General features: G+C 39.5%; 1 protein-coding gene across 1 annotated transcript; it reads left to right on the forward strand.

The window, feature by feature from the left end:
• The first annotated feature begins 250 nt into the window (after positions 1–250).
• cdca8 (cell division cycle associated 8) lies at positions 251–21,605 on the forward strand. Its single transcript, XM_062028857.1, has 11 exons — positions 251–417; positions 5,534–5,620; positions 5,710–5,838; positions 12,976–13,016; positions 14,357–14,429; positions 14,641–14,699; positions 14,784–14,866; positions 20,676–20,774; positions 20,897–21,026; positions 21,091–21,177; positions 21,316–21,605. Exons 2-11 carry the CDS (start codon positions 5,536–5,538, stop codon positions 21,349–21,351), a joined length of 822 nt encoding a protein of 273 aa, XP_061884841.1. The 5' UTR covers positions 251–417; positions 5,534–5,535; the 3' UTR covers positions 21,352–21,605.
• The last annotated feature ends 1,242 nt before the right edge of the window (positions 21,606–22,847 follow it).

The following is a 22,847-nucleotide window of genomic DNA, read 5'->3' on the forward strand; positions in this document are numbered from 1 at the left end:
ACATTTATGAATATAAAACTTAGCCAATAGTATAATGAGGTTGCAAAGGTAAAATTCCTTTTCAAATGTTTGTTCATATAGTGTAAAACCAAATATCACATCTTTAAAACAAAGCACAAATTTGTCAAGAATATTGTCCAGGATGAAGCGACAGATGCCCTTTCCAGTATTTCCCTTTTACTTGAAACTAATTTCCGTACACGTCATATAAACATATGACGTCAAACACTCCTATTGGTCCAGCGGAGTAGGAAGTGACGCAGAAGTAAGACGTGAGGCGATTGGCTGACTTGGGAAAACACATTTGCGCGGAGTTTTGAAAATGTTTTTTTGAAAAAACCCGACGAGTTGCTTGCCAGAAGGCGACGACGACGACGGCTCTACGACTCTAGCATTCGAAGAAAGACCAAACAGCAGGTAATACATGGTCAAAACGTGTATATTAAGTATCAAAGTAGCTATAGACCGCCTAAAGAATGCGCCTTTTCAAACTTAAAATGGCTTCGTCATGCTATACGGCTAAGATGTCGGTAGGCGTTGTAGCATGCTAGCTAGTACGGGCACTTTTACCTCCAGTGTTGCCCGGCCTACTGTAAATAATGTATTTGTACGATAACTTTACTTTTTGTCCGAGCTAAAGTTTTAAAAAGATTCCATAATAGGTTGACCCTTTCAATTCAGGCTATTAGAAGATTGATTGATTGAGACTTTTATTAGTAGATTGCACAGTACAGTACATATTCCTTACAATTGACCACTAAATGGTAAAACCCGAATACGTTTTTCTACTTGTTTAAGTCGGGGTCCACGTTAATCAATTCATGGTACAAATATATACTATCATCATAATACAGTCATCACACAAGTTAATCATCAGAGTATGTACATTTAATTATTTACATTATTTACAATCCCGGGGATGGGATGAGGAGGGTTTGGTTGATATCAGCACTTCAGTCATCAACAATTGCATCATCAGAGAAATGGGCATTGAAACAGTGTAGGTCTGACTTGGTAGGATATGTACAGTGAGCAGAGAACATAGTGAGTTCAGATAGCATAACAACAAGTATATACCGTAATTTTCGGACTATAAGTCGCAGTTTTTTTCATAGTTTGGCCGGGGGTGCGACTTATACTCAGGAGCGACTTATGTGTGAAATTATTAACACATTACCGTACAATATCAAATAATATTATTTAGCTCATTCACGTAAATGATAATAAATGATAAATGGGTTATACTTGTATAGCGCTTTTCTACCTTCAAGGTACTCAAAGCGCTTTGACAGTATTTCCACATTCACCCATTCACACACACATTCACACACTGATGGGGGGAGCTGCCAAGCAAGGCGCTAACCAGCAGCCATCAGGAGCAAGGGTGAAGTGTCTTGCCCAAGGACACAACGGACGTGACTAGGATGGTAGAAGGTGGGGATTGAACCCCAGTAACCAGCAACACTCCGATTGCTGACACAGCCACTAGACGGGACTAGACTAGACGTATAAGATTTCATGGGATTTAGCGATTAGGAGTGACAGATTGTTTGGTAAACGTATAGCATGTCCCCACCTTCTACCTTCCTAGTCACGTCCGTTGTGTCCTTGGGCAAGACACTTCACCCTTGCTCCTGATGGCTGCTGGTTAGCGCCATGCATGGCAGCTCCCGCCATCAGTGTGTGAATGTGTGTGTGTGAATGTGGAAATACTGTCAAAGCACTTTGAGTACCTTGAAGGTAGAAAAGCGCTATACAAGTATATCCCATTTATCATTTATTTATAGCAGGGGTCGGCAACCTTTACCACTCAAAGAGCCATTTTGGCAAGTTTCATAATTAAAGAAAATAATGGGAGCCACAAAATTTTTTTTTAAATTCAAAATGAAAAACACCGCATACAAAGCTTAAATTGCTTTGTGCTATGTTAACCAGGGGTCTCAGACACACGCACCGGCACGCACCTTAATATGGAAATTTGATGTTAGTGCGGCCCGCAAGTTTTGAATGAATGGCGCTTGATAGCGTCATACTTTCCAACCCTCTCATTATTTCCGGGAGACTCCCGAATATCAGGGCGTGATGGCACTGCTTTTGACGCCCTCTACAGCCTGCCCAAACAGTGTACCTGCTCGACCACATGTAGAATGCAGCTTCAGCTTGCTCACGTAAGTGACAGCAAGGCGTACTAGTTCAACAGCCACACAGCTTACACTGACGGTAGCCGTATAAAACAACTTTAACACTGTTACGTTACAAATATGCGCCACACTTTGAACCCACACCAAAAAAGATTGACAAACACATTTCTGGAGAACATCCGCACTGTAACACAACATAAACACAACAGAACAAATACCCAGAAACCCTTGCAGCCCTAACTCTTCCGCTCAACCGACGCACGGGGGGGGGGGTGTTGATGTGTGGGTGGGTTTGGTGGTAGCGGGGGTGTATAATCTAGACCGGAAGAGTTAGGGCTGCATGGGATTCTGGGTATTGGTTGTGTTGTGTTTATGTTGTGTTACGGTGCGGATGTTCTCCAGAAATGTGTTTTTCATTTTTTTTTTTGGTGTGGGTTCACAGTGTGGCGCATATTTGTAACGTAACAGTGTTAAAGTTGTTTTATACGGCTACCGTCAGTGTAAGCTGTGTGGCTGATGACTAAGTATGCTTTGCTGTCTCCTACGTGTGCAAGTAAAAGCTACATACAACAAGTGGCGGGCTGGCACGCTGTTTGTAAATGCTATAGAGGATAATTACTGCAGTGCAATTAGGGCACGCCCTTAATTTAGTAATTAGAGTAAAAATATTTGCCCTGGGAGTTTTCTAGGTGAGGCACTGAGATCCATAGGTCTCCTGGGAAAATCGGGGGGTCGGTAAGTATGCAGCTGAGCCGCATCAGAGTGGTCAAAGAGCCGCATGCGGCTCTGGAGCCGCGGGTTGCCGACCCCTGTTCTATATGTTATAGTTATTTGAATGACTCTTACCATAAAATGTTACGTTAACATACCAGGCACGTTCTCAGTTGGTCATTTATGCCTCATATAACGTACACTTATTCAGCCTGTTGTTCACTATTCTTTATTTTAAATTGCCTTTCAAATGTCTATTCTTGGTGTTGGGTTTTATCAAATACATTTCCCCCAAAAATGCGACTTATACTCCAGTGCGACTTATATATGTTTTTTTCCTTCTTTATTATGCATTTTCGGCTGGTGCGACTTATACTCCGAAAAATACGGTACATTAGAAATACATTTGATTATTTACATTTGGTTATTTACAATACGGGGAGGTGGGATGTGGAAGGGGGAGTGTGTTAGTCAAGGGTTGAAATTGCCTGGAGGTGTTGTTTTAGTGCGGTTTTGAAGGAGGATAGAGATGCACTTTCTTTTACACCTGTTGGAAATGCATTCCATATTGATGTGGCATAGAAGGAGAATGAGTTAAGACCTTTTGTTGGATCGGAATCTGGGTTTTTAACGTGGTTTGTGGAACTCCCCCTGGTGTTGTACTGTAAATATTGTATTTGTACGATAACTTCACTTTTTGTCCGAGCTAAAGTTTTAAAAAGATTCCATAATAGTTTGACCCTTTCAATTCAGGCTATTAGAAGAGGTTGTCGGAGTAGCCAAGAGTGATGAGTATACTTAAACTTAGACTTGGGCAAACTTTAATGATCCACAAAGGTTTTAATTTTCCTGAGGGAACTCTCCTGAAGGAATCAATAAAGTACTATCTATCCATCTATCTATCAAGGAAAATTGTTCCACACAGTAGCTCAGTTACAAAGGATGGAAAGGATAATGCACACAAGGGCACAAAAAGAGGGTGAAAACAAAAGGTATAAAGTAGACTAAACATGTCCCATAGTAGCAATATGAAATATAATATATATGTAATATTTACATATTATATATACAGTATATAATACATACTGATATATTATTATATTATATGTTTATATACAATATATAACATTTACCATGTACAATATTACAGTATATGTAACAGCTGCAGCATAAAATAAAGAGTAGATACAGCAGAAAATATACACTATAAACAAAGAGCGGTAGCTAACATAGAAGCGGTCAGGTAATAGACAAATATCATCTATTGCTGTATGGCGAGTTATTATACAGCTGGATGGAGTGCGGAACGAAGGAGTTACTGACTATAAAGTAAAAGTAGTCCTCCAAATAATTACTTGAGTAAGAGAAACTATACATGTATTGAGTAACTTATGATCTGTTCCACTGGTTCTCAAACTTTTGTCATCAAGTACCACCTCAGGAAAAAAAACATGGCTCTCCAAGTACCACCTTTATGAGCAAGATTAAAATACAGTTGTGTAGTAGGCATAAGTATTTTTTTTAAACAAGGCAGAGGTTTAATTTAACTAGTATATTCAATATTTATGGCCACTGTAACTTTACACACTGCACAAACTGTACATATTTGCAGACTTCTTGAGAGTCTCTTATCTATTCAGACAGCATGTACCACAAAAGATGAACAGTTTACCTTCATTTGTGATGTTGTAACAGGGCAGGTGTTAGCATGCGCACATTGTCCAGCTAAAACATCTACAACTTACTTAACTAGTTGGGAGTGAATTCCCGTGGGCTGAAATGTCAACATTCGCAGTGACACAGATGACAGCGCATGATATAAATGTTATTTTTCCTAGTTTGTGAAGTGAACATTGTTTAAAGTGGTGTGCCAGTCGCGTCCATCTTTTTTTTTGCGAGACTGCTACATAAATGTCTCTTTATACAGTGTGGTTGCAAATAGTTTTGAGTGCGGTCATGTGACTTCCAGTCTCTGTTTGATTGGAGAAATGGAGTCAAACGTCAATCGTGCTTAGGTTGGATTAGTGAGTAATGTAGTACCGACCGCTGGAATAAATCTAACAAGCCCAAACAATATGTATTTACAAGCAGTAATCAGTAGATTGAAATAAATGCAGCGGTCAGAATAAAACTCAAGGTAACAAAATAAAAGTAGGGTATCTTCTTCACAAAAATACTCAAGTTAAAGTAAATGTGTGTATTAAAACTACCGGTAGTCTGACAAGTACAATTTAGCCAAAAAGTTACTTAAGTAAATCTAATGGAGTACTGTAAATGTAGCGCGTTACTACCCACTTCTGGCTAGTAGTAACAGTGGTCGGGAAAATTACTAATTTTTAGATGAATCAGGTTTTGGACACGGATGATTCTGAATTGATGTCCAAATATTGATTATTTAACTATGTTGAATAAAGTAATATCGAAAGTTTTAAAATGCAGATGGCAAGGCTGGTAGTTCATCTACATAAGACAACCTAGTTAAGCATAACTCTTAAATAAAGCAATTTATTTGTTCTAAATCCCATAAAACGGAAGTTGAGTTTGGTTTATGAGAAGCAAAACTGATTGCCCTGAATTCGTCAAATCTATGTTTTTGAAAATTTCAGCTCAGCTCAGCGACTACAAGGAAAAAAAGGTTTGTTGTACTCATAATTATGTTGCTGTTTTTTTCCTGTATTCAGTTATGGCTCCCTCGAAAAAACCCCGCAAGCAAAACACTGTCAAGAATGCCAAACTGGAAGTATTTCTGGAGGATTTTGACAGCGAGGGTAAATATGTTACGGTCATCCACCACTATTTTTAAAGTCCTTTTGTGTTTTACTACGATACCCTGACATACTTGCCATTGTTTTCACAGTCAAGACAATACTTGATCAAATGCAGGAGAAGGAGAGGCAGCTGCTGAAAGATATGGACAACCACTATAATATGACCATCATCAATCTCCCAAAGGCCGTTAGGCAAATAAATTGGTTGGAAATTTTCAGTAAGTATGTCTTTAACACTTCATGTTTGCATGCTGTTCTCTAAATTGTACCCTATTGAAGCAGCGTCCGAACGTTCCAAACGCAGAATCGGAAACCAAAAACACACAAACACTAAAACACTTGCAATGGGTTAATGCTGCAAATTAAAAACAGTACTGCAATTACGTAAACTTGGTTGTAATATTTCCCAAGACAATCTTGGCCACAGGTTTGGAAGTGTTTCAATTACCATGCTGCCAGTGAATGCATTTTAAGTGTCTGTTTTGTATACTGAAAAAGCAAGTGATATTTGTTGGATCGCAAAAATGAAAAACGTAGCAGCAAAGTTATTATTAAAACACAAAAATAAGGTCTCTTCTAAAATGTTAAAACTTTGTCATTCATTTATTTGTAGTGGCCCGCCACATATCGCAACAGATAACCTGGCGCTATTTAAAAAAAAAAAAAAAAGAAGATTTGTCACTACTAGGGGTGGGGGAAAAAATCAATTCGAATCGCGATTCTGACGTTGTGCGATTCAGAATCGATTCTCATTTTTAAAAAATCGATTTTTTTATTTTTTTAATACATTTTTTAAATTTTATTTATTTATTTATTTATTTTTTATTAATCAATCCAACAAAACAATACACAGCAATACCATAACAATGCAATCCAATTCCAAAACCAAACCCGACCCAGCAACACTCAGAACTGCAATAAACAGAGCAATTGAGAGGAGACACAAACACGACACAGAACAAACCAAAAGTAGTAAAGCAAAAATGAATATTATCAACAACAGTATCAATATTAGTTACAATTTCAACATAGCAGTGATTAAAAATCCCTCATTGACATTATCATTAGACATTAAAATAAATAAGAACAATAGTGTCAGAGTGGCTTACACTTGCATCGCATCTCATAAACTTGACAACACACTGTGTCCAATAATTTCACAAAGATAAAATAAGTCATATTTTTGGTTCATTTAATAGTTAAAACAAATGTACATTATTGCAAACAGTTGATAAAACATTGTCCTTTAAAATTATAAAAGCTTTTTACAAAAATCTACTACTCTGCTTGCATGTCAGCAGACTGGGGTAGATCCTGCTGAAATCCTATGTATTGAATGAATAGAGAATCCTTTTGAATCTTGGCAAAAATCTCCGCCAAACGATTATCAAATGTAATAGGAAAATTAATTCATACTGACCAAACTGGCTTCATGGAAGGTCGACAATCTTCAGACAATACAAGGAAATTGTTTAATGTTATTTACTATGCTAGAAGTCTCCCTTATCCCACAGCAGTATGTACTGTTGATGCGGAGAAGGCATTCCACCGCATAAACTGCTCATTTATGTTTTGCACATTACGTAAATTTGGATTTGGAGATAATTTTATACAATGGATTAAGATGCTTTATACAAGGCCCATGGCATCAGTCAAAACCAATAATCATATTTCAGAACCTTTTTTGTTAAAAAGAGGAGTAAGACAGGGATGTCCTGCATCTGGATTATTATTTAATTTGGTTATTGAACCCTTAGCTGCAAAAATAAGAAGTGAAAATAATATTCATGGTATAAAAATTGGCTCTCAGTATAATAAGCTATCGATGTATTGTGACGACATCATTTTTTTACCTGTCACATGTTAACTCTTCTCTTCTTTATATCAATAATGTCATCACTGAATATGGCTGTTTATCAGGGTATAAAGTTAATTGGGACAAATGTGACATATTACCACTTAATAAACACTGCAAGAAATTACAAGTTCAGAACTCCAAAATTAAATTGTATTGCATTATGGTATTGTTGTGTATTGTTTTCAAAAAAGAAAAACAAAAAAATCGTTTTTGAATCGAGAATCGTTTTGAATTGAAAAAAAAATCGATTTTGAATCGAATCGTGACCCCTAGAATCGATTTTGAATCGAATCGTGGGACACCCAAAGATTCCCAGCCCTAGTCACTACCCTCACTTTCACATTGCAATTTAAAGGGGAACTGCACTTCTTTTGGCAATTATGTTTTGATCATTCACAATCATTATGAGAGACAAAAGGGTTTTTCTTCTTTTGCATTCTAACGTGTAAAACCGTCTCCTTGCAGTCGGCTATTGGGAGCAATCAATTCTACCTCTACATCATTTAAAAAATGCATTCAAAAACCGCCAACAATACTTCATTTACGTTCCGTAATCTGTATAATAACCAAACTGTAGCAACATTGTTATTGTAAGAGCGAACACTGAACTCTTTTTCTATCGTAGTAACTAGCGGTGTAACGGTACACAAAAATTTTGGTTCGGTACGTACCTCGGTTTAGAGGTCACGGTTCGGTTCATTTTCGGTACAGTAAGAAAACAACAAAATATAAATTTTTTGGTTATTTATTTACCATATTTGCAAAATCTTCCACCAAAAATATTTTTCTTAGTGGAATGTTTGATGTGATGTAATCGGAACCTTGGATAGGTCAATAATTCATAATAACATTGATTTTGATTCAATATTATGTTTTGAGCAATGACAGTTTGAAAGAAAAAAAACAGCTTTGTTTTATTAGTCAACATTGCAACTTTTTCTAAATTACATTTAACCTTTAAGCTTTTTTTATTTCACTTTTGTTATGTTTTTGTTTATTTTAATAGTATTTTTAGAATGTGCCGTGGGCCTTTAAAACATTAGCTGTGGGCCGCAAATGGCCTCCGGGGCACACTTTTGACACACCTGCTATAGATAATAAAAAATTTTAACTGATAAATCTATGGATAAAAAGCAGAGCCTGGCGACGCATGCGCGTTTATCATAACTCTCTCGCTCTCTCTGTCTCTGCCCCTCCCTCACCAATGCTGCTGCGCGCACAATTTGTTTTGTTTTTAACCCCTTCTTAACCCTGAACGTACATTGAAAATACACGCAACCCTAACTCAAAATGCCGGACATTTGAGGCATTTAAGAAAGTCCGCCCTGACAGCTCCGCAAAAGAGGACATGTCCGGTGAAAAGAGGACGTATGGTCAGTCTATCCTAGCCCGTTAGCTGCTAGCATGCCATGTGTTGTGCCTCGGTGTGCATTGTTTACACAACGTGCGTTACACTACTTAATATGTCCGTGTGGAAACTCGTTCGGTACACCTTCGAACCGAACCGGAACCCCCCGTACCGAAACGGTTCAATACAAATACACGTACCGTTACACCCCTAGTAGTAACACATCGGCGTGCTATGGTATGAGCCGTAAAAGCTAACTACGGCGAGTATTAAGCTAGCTTCTACGTCAGCACGAAACGCATTTGAGTTTGTAATGCATAATAGAACACCAATCTGTACTGACTGAAAACATGAACAATCATATTCCAGTATCTGTAAAGTATTAGCCCACGTTACATCTTTTGTTTGTACACAGTTGAGCTAGCTAGAGAGCATATGTACTGTAGTTGTAATAACACGCACACCGTGAAGCGTGTATCATTTACAATATAAAGTGTGACTCACTCGATGGACTTTTGTTCGTCTGGTCCAGCTGGCCCGGGATATTTCCTGTTGATTTTTGGGTAAGCACGCCATTTATGTTGAAATAGTTTGTCTCCAAACTCTGTCGGCTTCCGTCTGCTCCAACATTTCACCGTCTTTTCCGTGCTGTCCTCTAGAAGCAGTAGTTGATCCTCTGTATATTTAGCTTCAAAAAGATAAGGTTGTGAATCCTCATTTGTGTAAAAATAGTCTGATACCAAGTGTACTATGATTAGAACACACACATACGCATGTTTGAGTACAGTAGGAACACACATTGACAGAAGTCAGATGTGCACTGCTATGGAAACAGAATCAATGCGCGGAAAAAATAAATCCCGGAAATGATCATCCATTTTCTACTGCTTGTCCATCTCGGGGTCGCAAGGGTGCCGGAGCATTCGAAAAATAGGGTAAATATTAAATATAATACATATGGTTATGAACGTGTCTGTTACTACATTATATATATATACTAGCAGTGTGTATATAAAACGTTGCTGGGGGGTTTTGAAGTTGTTTTAGAGGGCTTTGAAGGCTACAACAGTGTCTCCCATTAGCCGCATCTTTTTTTTAATCATCTTTAAAATCCCCAAAATAAAAAAAGACGTGTGTTCTTGTCTCTTATGATTGTGAACGATTGGCAACATTTCCCCCAAAAAGTGCAGTTCCCCTTTAAAGGCCTACTGAAAGCCACTACTACCGACCACGCAGTCTGATAGTTTATATATTAATGATAAAATCTTAACATTGCAACACATGCCAATACGGCCGGGTTAACCTATAAAGTGCAATTTTAAACTTCCCAGGAAACTTCCGCTTGAAAACGTCGCGGTATGATGACGTATGCGCGTGACGTCACGAGGTCAAGGGAAGTGTTTGGACCCAATTCAAATACCTCTGTTTTCTTCGACAAAACTCCACAGTATTCTGGACATCTGTGTTGTTGAATCTTTTGCAATTTGTTTAATGGACAATGGAGACTGCAAATAAGAAAGTTGTAGGTGCGATCGGTGGAGCGGCGGACTACAGCAACACCAACACCAGGAGGTTGTGTTGTGTTTTGAGCAGGATAGCAGACGCGCTACCGTGAGTACGCCCGCCGCCGCATCTAAGTTAGCTTCTGTTTTTTTTAGCTTCGCCAAGCTGAATATTATTAATCGTGTATTTACATGTTCATGGTTTAATAGTATTTTTGATCTTCTGTCTATCCATCCAGTCAGGGTTTTTTTTAATTTAGTTTCTATCTGCATTTGAGACTGATGCTATCACGTTGGCTACGTAGCTAGGTTAGCTTCTATTTTTTTTTAGCTTCGCAAAGCTGAATATTATTAATCGTGTATTTACATGTTCATGGTTTAATAGTATTTTTGATCTTCTGTCTATCCATCCAGCCAGGGTTTTTTTAAATTTAGTTTCTATCTGCATTTGAGACTGATGCTATCACGTTGGCTACGTTGCTAGGTTAGCTTCTATTTTTTTAGCTTCGCAAAGCTGAATATTATTAATCGTGTATTTACATGTTCATGGTTTAATAGTATTGTTGATCTTCTGTCTATCCTTCCAGTCAGGGTTTTTTTTAATTTAGTTTCTATCTGCATTTGAGACTGATGCTATCACGTTGGCTACGTAGCTAGGTTAGCTTCTATTTTTTTAGCTTCGCAAAGCTGAATATTATTAATCCTGTATTTACATGTTCAGTCACTGTGAATGTCCATTTCGCGTTCTCGACTCTCATTTTCAAGAGGATATAGTATCTGAGGTGGTTTAAAATACCAATCTGTGATCTACAATATAAAAAGGAGAGAGTGTGGAATCCAATGAGCCAGCTTGTACCTAAGTTACGGTCAGAGCGAAAAAAGATACGTCCATCACTGCCTCTCAAGTCCTTCACTGTAACGTTCCTCATCTACGAATCTTTCATCCTCGCTCAAATTAATGGGATAATCGTCACTTTCTCGGTCCGAATCTCTCTCGCTCCATTGTAAACAATGGGGAATTGTGAGGAATCCTAGCTCCTGTGACGTCACGCTACTTCCGGTATAGGCAAGGCTTTTTTTTATCAGCGAGCAAAAGTTGCGAACTTTATCGTCGATTTTCTCTACTAAATCCTTTCATGAATGATCAAGTATGACACATAGAATGGATCTGCTATTCCCGTTTAAATAAAACAATTTCATTTCAGTAGGCCTTTAACTCTAAGGTGTAGTTACAAAACCATCCATTAGATGGCATTATTACTCTGTATAGTCAACACGCTTGAACTGCAAACAACAGGAAATTAGCAAGTACCGGTAGATAAATAAGAGTCCAGCGAAAGAATAATAAAATAGCGCCACAGAGCAGAAAAAACGGAAATGATGCAATATGTTACTGCATATGTCAAAAGAAAAACCCCCGTAACCAGTGTTAATATGGTTCCATCATAATTTATATGCCAACGAATATATTGCAATAGGTTGGAATGTAGGATAGGATAGAATTTATTTATCCCACAATGGGGAAATTATGTGATTGCAGTGCTGTTTTAAAAAGTAAGGCAAAAAAGGCAAGAAAAAACACATTCAGAGGCCGGAACGGACCCAAGAAAAAGCAACCAAGAGACATCCTAGCCTGCCCACCAGCCTCTGGCCAATGTCCAATCCATGCGGATGAGCAGGAAGACTGAAGTGTCCGATATCGTACATCAATCAATCAAATTTCCATTTTATATCCCTTAATCACAGGGCTGCACAAACCACAATGACATTCATGATAATGTGAGAGTCCAGTCCATTGGTGGCAAGCATAGGGTGGTAGGAGGTCTCCATCCAGGTCATAGAGGAATGGTCCACACTAGGTCATGAATTAAAACAGCTAACCTCCTCCAGAAATGGTATTTCTTACATGTTAACCAGCCATGGCTTTGTGAAGCTCATCCATCCCGTCTCCGTTGGGGGCAAGCATAGGGTGGTAGGAGGTCTCCATCCAGGTCGTAGAGGAATGGTCCACACTAGGTCATGAATTAAAACAGCTAACCTCCTCCAGAAATGGTATTTCTTACATGTTAACCAGCCATGGCTTTGTGAAGCTCATCCATCCCGTCTCTGTTGGGGGCAAGCATAGGGTGGTAGGAGGTCTCCATCCAGGTCGTAGAGGAATGGTCCACACTAGGTGATGAATTAAAACAGCTAACCTCCTCCAGAATGGCATTTCTTACATGTTAACCAGCCAGGGCTTTGTGAAGCTCATCCATCCCGTCTCCTCTTCTGCATCTCCAACGGTCTTTCCACGCAAACGGCGGTGTGGCGGAGAGCAAGCAGCTAGTCTCTGGTGCAAACATAGCTATGGCCAAAAGGCTTCCCAAAGCAGATCCAAAATTTTGCAAAAAGCAACGTAGGAGCCATGAAGGTGCCACTCCTTGTTGCGCAGTCCCTAAAGGGCCCGAACCAAAAGACTAAAAACAAGAGGCCAATTATGCAAATTTGATACCGTGTTGTATGGTGTTTGTCCTTTTGAATCATTTCTGTGTTTGAGTGCTCGGACGCTACTGTTTGTTTGCGCCAATCATCTTTTACGTACAACACGTTTCTTGTTGATGATAATATTGGGGTTAAGCAAATTTAACCAAAAATGTAATCTGTGCAGAGACTGAAAAGGCCAAATCCCCGCCAGTGGACGAAGCAAAGGTAAGACTATGGTCTCTCCTTTCACGTATCACCATTTACTCTTCATAGTTTATTACGTTTGCGCAGCACATGTTGGAGAAATTTCCCTCATGGCCCAAACAGTATTGTTTTTTATATCCCTGACTCAAAGAAGCATCACTTTGCAGTTTAACAACTACCAAAAAAGTCTTCAGAATGAGTCCTTTCAAAGAACAAACATCATAGGAAAGTAAAGTAAAACTAACCGACAAATATGGGAACTTTCTTAACTTGTTACTTGAAAACAGGAGAAAAATGAATCCAAAGAAAATATCTATCAACACTTACGTACAGTGGAGCCTCGATTTACAAACCCCTCCTATTTGAAAACTTTTCGATTTACGAAGCTGCCAAGTATGCCTGTGTGTGCGAACCATGTCTCTATGTACACATGCTTCGTTCATTAATTCTGTGTCCAGCTGGCAGCCCTTCTGTGCTTGCTCATATTGAAGAGATTGTGGAAGCCTGCTCCACACCACAGCATGTTTTTAATTGTGATGAGAACAGACTTTACTAGAAAATATGCCAAAGCGGACTTATTTCACAGCGGAGGAGAAGAGTACCTCTCGTTGAGCAGCACCTCTTCCAAAAGCACACACACACACTGCCCCTTACCTCTCTCTGCTCCTTTCTCTACTCTTGTGAGGAGCAGTTCATGATATAACTTTGCCGATGTTGATATATTTTATGTGGATATTAGTTTTTGCAGTTATTGTAGCAATGTGGTTGTTAAAGTTAAGGATTTTTGGGATTTCTGATTGTTTGTGAGGGCACTAAAGGTACTTCTATGTGTGTGCTTGTTGGCAGAGCAGCGCATACAAGACAGTTCAGCTTGTTGTTATTTTAGCTTGTTAATAAACAGACTATTGATTCATCACATCTTTGTTGGAGATACAGTACTTTATAGCACTTTATATTTGGTTCAAAGTGTACAAACCTCCACTCAAGTAGGGACTTTTGTCAAGTCTGGAACCTGTTAATTATATTTACATTGTTTCTAATAGAGAAATTTGCTTTACTCTACAAACGTCTTGATTTACAAACCCTGTTCGAGAACCAATTAGTTCTTAAAGTGAAGTTCCACTGTAATTAAAAACACACATGCGGAACAAACACCTGATGGGAAGAAGCTTTTTCTCCCTGTTTGGTATGGTCCCAATCAGGGAAGCCAGTGGCACTACGTGACCTTATTACAGACAAAAAACAACACACTTGCTGAAACTTAAAGCTAACTTATAGACACCCCCCCAAACAACACACTACGTCCAAAGTTGTGACAATTGCTATTCTTAACTTTTTTCATCTCTATTGTTCGTTCCCAGAGAGAAGCGATGGCAGCCATTGTGGAGAATGTCGTAGCCGAGGACCATGCAGCCAAGACACCCGCCCGGAGAAGTATGACCACATTAGCTTGTCTTTTTCAATCAATCAATCAATGTTTATTTATATAGCCCTAAATCACAAGTGTCTCAAAGGGCTGCACAAGCCACAACGACATCCTCGGCTCAGATTTTAAGGTGTTCTGAAAAGACATGTTGGCATACTGCTTTCTGTAGAAAAAGTAAGGATTTCATTACACATTTTTTTTCTTGTTGCTAACCCAAAGTTAAAAAGAAAAAGGGTGCAGCTAAAGACGAGGAAAACAGCCCAAGGATTTTGAGGAAGGTAATGGTTTTAATTTATGCACACTCTAAACGTCAAAGTCGTCACTGTGCAGTGTGCGTGTGTAACCCCTTCACGTCAATGCAGGGGAAAACTACAAGGAAACCGCCAACTACGTCAAAACGAGCAAAGGCTGTGTCCATCTGCCAGCAGAACGGCGCCATTAAACGGTAGGACACATCAACCTTTGAATTTTTTCTGCTTTTTAAATTTTTTTTTAACTACTATGGCAAAGTGCGACCACACAGACACCCCCCAGGAGAATATTTCAGGGGATTTAGGTGCCACTTTTGGAGGAACGAGTCCCTGTGTTGCTCATTCCACAGATGCACAATCCTTTCAAGTTATATCTTGTTAAAAGGGTGACTAATCAGTAGAGGTGTAACGGTACACACAAATTTCGGTTTGGTACGTACCTCGGTTTAGAGGTCACGGTTCGGTTCATTTTCGGTATGGTAAGAAAACAACAAAATATAAATTTTTTGGTTATTTACCAAATTTGTAAACAATGGCTTTATCCTTTTAACATTGGGAACACTATAATAATTCTGCCCACGTTAATCAACATTAAACTGCCTCAAGTTGTTGCTCAGATTAAATAAAATGACAAAACTTTTCTTCTACATATAAAAAGTGCAACATTTTCATCATGCTTAATTTATTACAGCATTTGGGAAGCCTGTAGTTGATTTTTATTATGTAAATGTTATATTTTTTATCAACATGTGATAGCAGGGACCCTGCCATTCAAAACTAGGCTGCTCCATTACTAATGATTAATGTAACTATAGCTGAAGAAATAGTACAATAGCAATAGGAGAGACCCTGAACACCATGGAGTTCATGTAGAAGAATGTTTTCAATGGTTTCTGTTTAGAATCCAGTCCCAAAACCCTGCATTCTGCTCCTGTGTCGAGCTACCTCCTCCCCCCTGCAAACCGCGTTTTTGTGTGCACCTCCAAATCAAACTTTGCATTGGTTGACTTATGGAACATTACTTCTCGTGTGTATACGACTTGTTCAGAGGGTGTACAGTCCACCTGCGCCGACGTCTCCTGCTTCAGTTTTGGATCAACATTTGTAATTAAAATGACTGTTCTATCGATTAGTTCCTGATGCAATAACACCCCCCTTCGTTCACGATGAAGAAAGCTAACAAGCTAAATACCGTATTTTTCAGATTATACGTCGCAGTTTTTTTTCATAGTTTGGCACTTGAGTATAAGTCGCACCTGCCGAAAATGCATAATAAAGAAGGAAAAAAACATATATAAGTCGCACTGGAGTAGGGCTGGGCGATATGGCCTTTTTTTAATATCTCAATATTATAAGGCCATATCGCGATACACGATATATATCTCGATATTTTGCCTTAGCCTTGAATGAACACTTGATGCATATAATCACAGCAGTATGATGATTCCATGTGTCTACATTAAAACATTCTTCTTCATACTGCATTAATATATGCTACTTTAAAACTTTCATGCAGAGAAGGAAATCACAACTAAAAAAATCACTGTTTTTCATACGGTGTTGATCTGGAAATGTTTGCCTCGGCATTTTGATGGTGTGGGCGTGTGGCACCGAACGGAGATGTTAACATGCAGAGTAAGCACTCTTCATTCTCTAGCAGGTGACTTTTCAAATGATGCTACATATTAGCAGTAATGCTACTTTTTATAGCAACGCTTTTGCCCCACACTTGACAAATTACGGTTGTCTGTTCGACATATTCTCACTTTAAAATCATCCAAGTTAAATTTGCTTGCTAGCGCTGTTGCCTTCATGCGAATAGTGATGGTACTAACACTTCTGCTTGCTGCTCTCTGCTCAACAACCCACTGTTCGAGTTTGTCCTCCAACTGTAGCCATCTTGCTTTGTTCCCTCGGAAACTCTGTTTTGTCTTCTTTACTTGGCGCAGGTCATCTTGTTGCTTCCTCCACCTACGCACCATTGATTCATTTATGTTCAATTCTCTCGCTGCAGCTCTATTTCCGTGTTCTTCTGCGTGACTTATTGCCTTGAGTTTAAACTCTGCGTTGTACGCGTGTCTCTTTGTAGGGGCCATTTTGTGGTCGTCTTTACAGTAACACACAAATGAAATGAATCGTATAATCCGCACGCTTCTTCTTCTACGGGGGCGGGTGCTCACCTTGGAGGTTGCTTACCGTAGAAGAAGAAGCGCTTCCTCTTCTATGGGGGCGGGTGCTCCCCTTGGCAGTTGCTTACCGTAGAAGAAGAAGCGCTTCCTCTTCTACGGGGAAAAAACATGGCGGCTGTTTACTGTAGTTGCGAGACCTAAACTTTATGAAAACGAATTATTGATATTAATCCATACAAAAGCCGCACCGGGTTATAAGCCGCACTGTCAGCTTTTGAGAAAATTTGTGGCTTTTAGGTGCGGCTTATGGTGCGGAAAATACGGTACGAGAGAACGTATACTCGAATATCACGATATAGTCATTTTCTTTATCGCACAGAGACAAACCCGCGATATATCGCGCATATCGATATATTGCGCATATCGATATATCGCCCAGCCCTACACTGGAGTATAAGTCGCATTTTTTGGTGAAATTTATTTGATAAAACCCAACACCAAGAAAATAAATTTGAAAGGCAATTTAAAATAAATAAAGAATAGTGAACAGGCTGAAAAAGTGTACGTTATATGACGCATAAATAACCTGTGTTACAGTAACGCCGTTAGTTTCGGCGGTAACTAGTAATCTAACGTGTTATTTTTTTATATTCAGTAACTCAGTTACCGTTACTACATGATGCGGTACTGCGTTATTTTACTTTATTTTTTATGTAGTATCGGCTAGAAACAGAAGATCTGAGTGTGTTTTATTGCAGCGCTGCAGCGTCGTCATTCTGAATCTCTTGTGTCACAAGAGGCGCTTTCTGGGTGTGGGAAGGGAAGGGGAGGGGAGGGGAGGGGGGTGCGCAATACAACGTAAACCGGTATAGTGTTCTGTGGTTACTTTTTGGTTGGCCAAGCGGACATGACGACAGGCTGTCCTCACTCAGGTCCGCACGGACCTGGAGGGGGCGTGCCTTAAGTCCGGCTGGAAATCGGCAGAAATTTGGGAGAATGGTTGTCCCGGGGAGAAGCACTGAAATTCGGGAGGGTTGGCAAGTATGAGATATTCTCACTTCTTTTCTTTTGTCGAGCACAAAGAAAAGAACATTTTAGTTAAATGTAAGTTGTGTCTTGGATCAAAGACCCCGTCTACTGCCCATAAGAACAATTCAAATCTGCCTGGTTAGGCTTTGTGTATGTCACGTGTGCCTTCCTTAGGTGAAGCCAGGTTTACAGCTATGTTGTTGTTATGCTGTTTGTTACTCATTTATGTTATGTTGCAGCTATTTAAAATAGTTTTGTCAATTTGTTCTGGCCTGAAATAAATTGGCCCTTTGAAACATATCTTTGTCTTTGTGTGTTGTATGTAGACCACATTGCTTAGCAGAGTTCAGTGATGCAAATTTATGTCAAGTTGATCAACACATTGTATTATTCTCCAGTGCAACAACAGTACTGAAATGAAGGCTAAAAGGGCATTAATGGGAGCTTTAAAAGAAAAGAAAAGTAGAAGTAACTAAATAGTTACTTTTCACAGTAACGCATTCCTTTTTGGTGTAAGTAACTGAGTTAGTAACTGAGTTACTTTTGAAATAAAGTAACTAGTAACTGTAACTAGTTACTGGTTTTCAGTAACCAACCCAACACTGTAAATAACCAACTGAGAACGTGCCTGGTATGTTAACGTAACATATTATGGTAAGAGTCATTCAAATAACTATAACATATAGAACATGCTATACGTTTACCAAACAATCTGTCACTCCTAATCGCTAAATCCCATGAAATCTAATACGTCTAGTCTCTTACGTGAATGAGCTAAATAATATTATTTGATATTTTACGGTAATGTGTTAATAATTGCACACATAATCGCACCCCCGGCCAAACTATGAAAAAAAACTCCGACTTATAGTCCGGAAAATACGGTACTCCGGAGCGACTTATGTGTGAAATTATTAACACATTACCGTAAAATAGCAAATAATATTATTTATCTCATTCACTGAAGAGACGAAACAAATGTCAGCAATCGTCACACACACGTCAGCGGTCGTCACACACACGTCAACCAATAGAGATTATGCGGGGGCGGGTCATGGCACAAGTGCATTGTGGGTCATGATGGCGGTGTATTGTGGAAAAAAAAGATGCTACATGCTACTACGTCCGTACCTAGGAAAATGGATCATTTCAACATTGGCGGTAACTTATAAAAACTGAGAAGAGCCGAACAAAAATGGCACCGAAAAGGAAATCATATACTGCAGATTACAAGCTGGACGTAGCGAAATATGCAGCAGAGAACGGCAATCGAGCAGCAGAAAAAAAGGACATACCCGAGGCGACACCGGGGAGGAAGATTTCATCGGATTTAGCGATCGGGAGTGACAGATTGTTTGGTAAACGTACTATGTGTTATAGTTATTTGAATGACTCTTGCCATGATGTGTTACGTTAACATACCAGGCACGTTCTCAGTTGGTTATTTATGCCTCATATAACATACACTTATTCAGCCTGTTGTTCACTATTCTTTATTTATTTTAAATTGCCTTTCAAATGTCTATTCTTGGTGTTGGGTTTTATCAAATAAATTTCCCCCAAAAATGTGACTTATACTTCAGTGCAATGTTCCCTCTAATTTTTCATGTGTGTGAGCAAACGCACAAACTCCCTGAGCATTCAGTGAAGCACATGTGAGCAACATCAGACGTGCACACTGTGGCCACACCAGCGTCACACCTGTCCCAAACCTGACATCATAACAATTTTTAAATGTTTTATTAAAATAATTTTCTGATATAAGTGATTTTGCCCCCTTACAATGACAATAACAAAAAAACATGTTTTTCATGAGCTATGTGCTAGTATTGTATGTCTGGCTGCGGGTCCTGCCTTTAAAAGAAATGTTACCCCTTTCAGAGATTACATTTAGTTGGCTGTAACTTTCTGTCTGTAAAATACATCTTTTTATTAGCATTTATGAAATCTAGTGACAATATTTCATGAATAATATCCTTAGATTAACATTCTTAATAAATGGCAGTAAAATAAGCACACATCTGATTGAGGAGTCAGAGTGTTACAACCTGGCATTTACACATTGTGTGGCGTTGGGGTTGTCCGACTTTTTTTGTGGCCATAAACGCAGCACTGGCTAAGTGTTGGTGCAGGTGAGGCAGAGCGAGCGGCTTCTGTTGAAACGACGGATGATAACGTTGGTTTAAGCCTGGTTTGTATGGCAGAAAATTACCAGTTTTTATAGATAAAAGTTTTTTTTACTCATGTTTTTGGTGTGGTTGCAAACAGTTTTGCTCAATAAAGTGATTGATGGAATTCCTGTTCGTAAAGTGTCTCGACAGACAATAATTGAACTGTGTTGACAAAGATTGTTTTATTCATTGGGGCCACTCTTGTTGTCACCTGTCACTCACAGAGTTGCATTGCAAAATCATACAGAATAAACTGTAATGTGTTTATTTTGTTTAAAGTACAGATGGGATTTTTGATTTTCTGCGCGGCATTAATTTGCTGTGCGCAGAGGACGCGTGAGCAGTGCGCAATTGCGCAGGCGCGCACCTTAGAGGGAACATTGCTCTAGTGCGACGTATATGTTTTTTTCCTTCTTTATTGTGCATTTTCGGCCAGTGCGACTTATACTCCGGAGTGACTTATAGTCCGAAAAATACGGTAGTCAAGTTGTGGTTGCTCACAGCTTAGCATACATAGCCCTACATTGTTTTTTTGCATTTTTAATGTAAAAAATGGGTCAGACTTGAAAAAGCTTGGACACCCCTGCTATACATTATTCAGTTGGGGTGTTTTTTCATTGGAACTCTAAAACAAAATGGCGTGTGCTGGATTTGTGGTGTCTTTATTTATTTAGATCATCAACGCTGGCCTTGGTCACCCCCGCTAGGACCCCTTTTGATGCATCGCTACTGATGGGCTCAACTCCCCTTATCACGCCACGCTTTGACCCAAGGTAATCTCCACAGCCCCACTCTTGAGATACCAGTTTAGATCTGTTAGTTAAGCTTCTAGTTGCATTGAGTGGTCTCTTGAATATATCGGGTCACTCATATTTCGTGCTTTCTTCCCCCCAAGGCTGCCTATGACCTCCGCTGTGAGAATCCCTCGCCACAAGGAGAGAATCTACAGCATTTCAGTCAACGGCTCGCCGATCGCGGCAAACAGCCAGGAAGTTGTCATAAACGTCCCGCGCGGCAACGGAGAGGTAAGTGCTCCCTCTATTGTTGTTTTTAAAAAATTCAGTTATTCACAGTCATGTGGTGTTTCAGATGATGCCGCTGCTGGCGAGTCAGATGGACTCGCTGGACCTTTCCACGCTGGATGAAACCGCCATGAAGAGCATTCGTCATTTGGTGGTACGGTTTAAGCCCTAACACTTGAGAGTATCAGCTTTGCAAAGAAGAAGCATGATTATTTTTGTTTTATTTGAAGTACAGGAAGAAGTAAACGTGAGTTTCATTCTAATTGACCCTCTTGCGCTCTTTTCCCAACAGACTCGAGTAACATCACTGAGTCAAGCATTCAACTGACCAAGATCGCTCCTTGATTTGAGTACCTTTTTTTTATTTTTATCATTTTTTGAAAAAGTTGTCAAAATAAGGGCTTTTAACTTTTCTTTAAACCTCACCCATAGAGCCACTCTGCTTGAGATTTTGTCTTCTGCCTTGGATTTTAGGCTTCAATATCTTAAACTGTTGGTTTTTCTGCTGCTTCTGGATGTTGGTTCATGTACTCTCTTACTTATGTACATAAAAAAGATCAAAGATTCAACTAAAAAGTGTGTTTATTAATAAAACTTCTCTCCACGCAAGAAGGTATCAGCTGTTCTGCAGAATGAAGGCCACTAGATGGCAGCATTTAGACGTGGCTGACTAAATGCTTTCTTTTCAGGGCAGTTGCTGTCCAATGTTTTTGCATCTTTAAATTATTGAAGAGAATAACCATACTACTGTTGGCATGCTTTTGTCTGTACAGTCTTTCTTTAAAAATAAGTCCACTCTTGCTGATGTTCAGAAGTTATCTTGTCCTTTCATGACTTTGTTTGCACAGAGGGATGCTGGTGAATGGTGTGACATGGCTGTTGGCACGAAGTGGCAGCCCGTCCTGCCGCTGGCACAGGAAGCTGCACTCTGACTTACAGGTGCACATTACACTTCCAATTAGAAGCTCGTTACGCCTTAAAGAGCCGGGTGGGTCAGACCGAGGCCTCACCTTGGGCCTCCGTAGGTGAGCCTACTATAACTCTTTCATCTAAATTCTAATGCGTCATATGCTACTAAAAGACACGGGACTGGAACTCTGCCCCAAACCGAGACGAAGCCTGTCCCCTTCCATCTGTACCTCTATTAAGCACTTCATCATCTGCTGTCGCTCACTGTGCAAACTGCTACAAAAAAACCCCAACTCCTCCATATTCCCACAAACGACAGATGTTGTGGTCGGCAGTGCATGCAGTTCATCTCCCTTGTTAGCAAAGCCTGCACACCTGCTCTACATACCCCAATCCATCCAGTTTTGCCTGTGAATGGGTCGGATCCTTTTTCTTATTCCCTGGGTGGGTGGAAAATTGCCATTTTGCACGGATGGCTCGGTTTGCACTCGGCACGCGGGTAGCGGTGCAGTGACAGGTGCGGTATGGATGGGGCGGATTTTGAGGTCACGGAGCAACGCCGCCACATAAATCACCCGCCGAGATGTGCAGGATGAGGCACTGCAACTTGAGATATTGGACGCTGAGACAATACAGCAATGTGTGTAAGAAAATTAAACGTTAACATTAATACTTCCAACCATTGTTTGTGTTAGTAACCTGTTCCAAAAGGGCTAATGATGACTGACTTGTGCAAAAATCGAATACATTTTCCACGTAAATAAAATAAAAGCTGTGAAGCACTATTATTACAATACATTTCATCAAAATATTTGCATATTTTTATTTATATTTAATATAGAGTCCAGTCCACTATGGACTGGACTCTCACTATTATGTTAGATCCACTATGGACTGGACTCTCTCACTATTATG

This window comes from Entelurus aequoreus, linkage group LG20, assembly GCF_033978785.1.
Source record: "Entelurus aequoreus isolate RoL-2023_Sb linkage group LG20, RoL_Eaeq_v1.1, whole genome shotgun sequence".
Classification (NCBI taxonomy): Eukaryota; Metazoa; Chordata; class Actinopteri; order Syngnathiformes; family Syngnathidae; genus Entelurus; species Entelurus aequoreus.

Excerpts from the sequence above, each read along its gene's own strand:
- cdca8 (XM_062028857.1), top strand. The coding sequence starts at position 5,536 with ATGGCTCCCTCGAAAAAACCCCGCAAGCAAAACACTGTCAAGAATGCC. Across the intron at positions 5,621-5,709 it reads GGAGGATTTTGACAGCGAGG|TCAAGACAATACTTGATCAA; the intron begins GTAAATATGTTA and ends TTGTTTTCACAG. Across the intron at positions 21,027-21,090 it reads TCCCGCGCGGCAACGGAGAG|ATGATGCCGCTGCTGGCGAG; the intron begins GTAAGTGCTCCC and ends GTGGTGTTTCAG.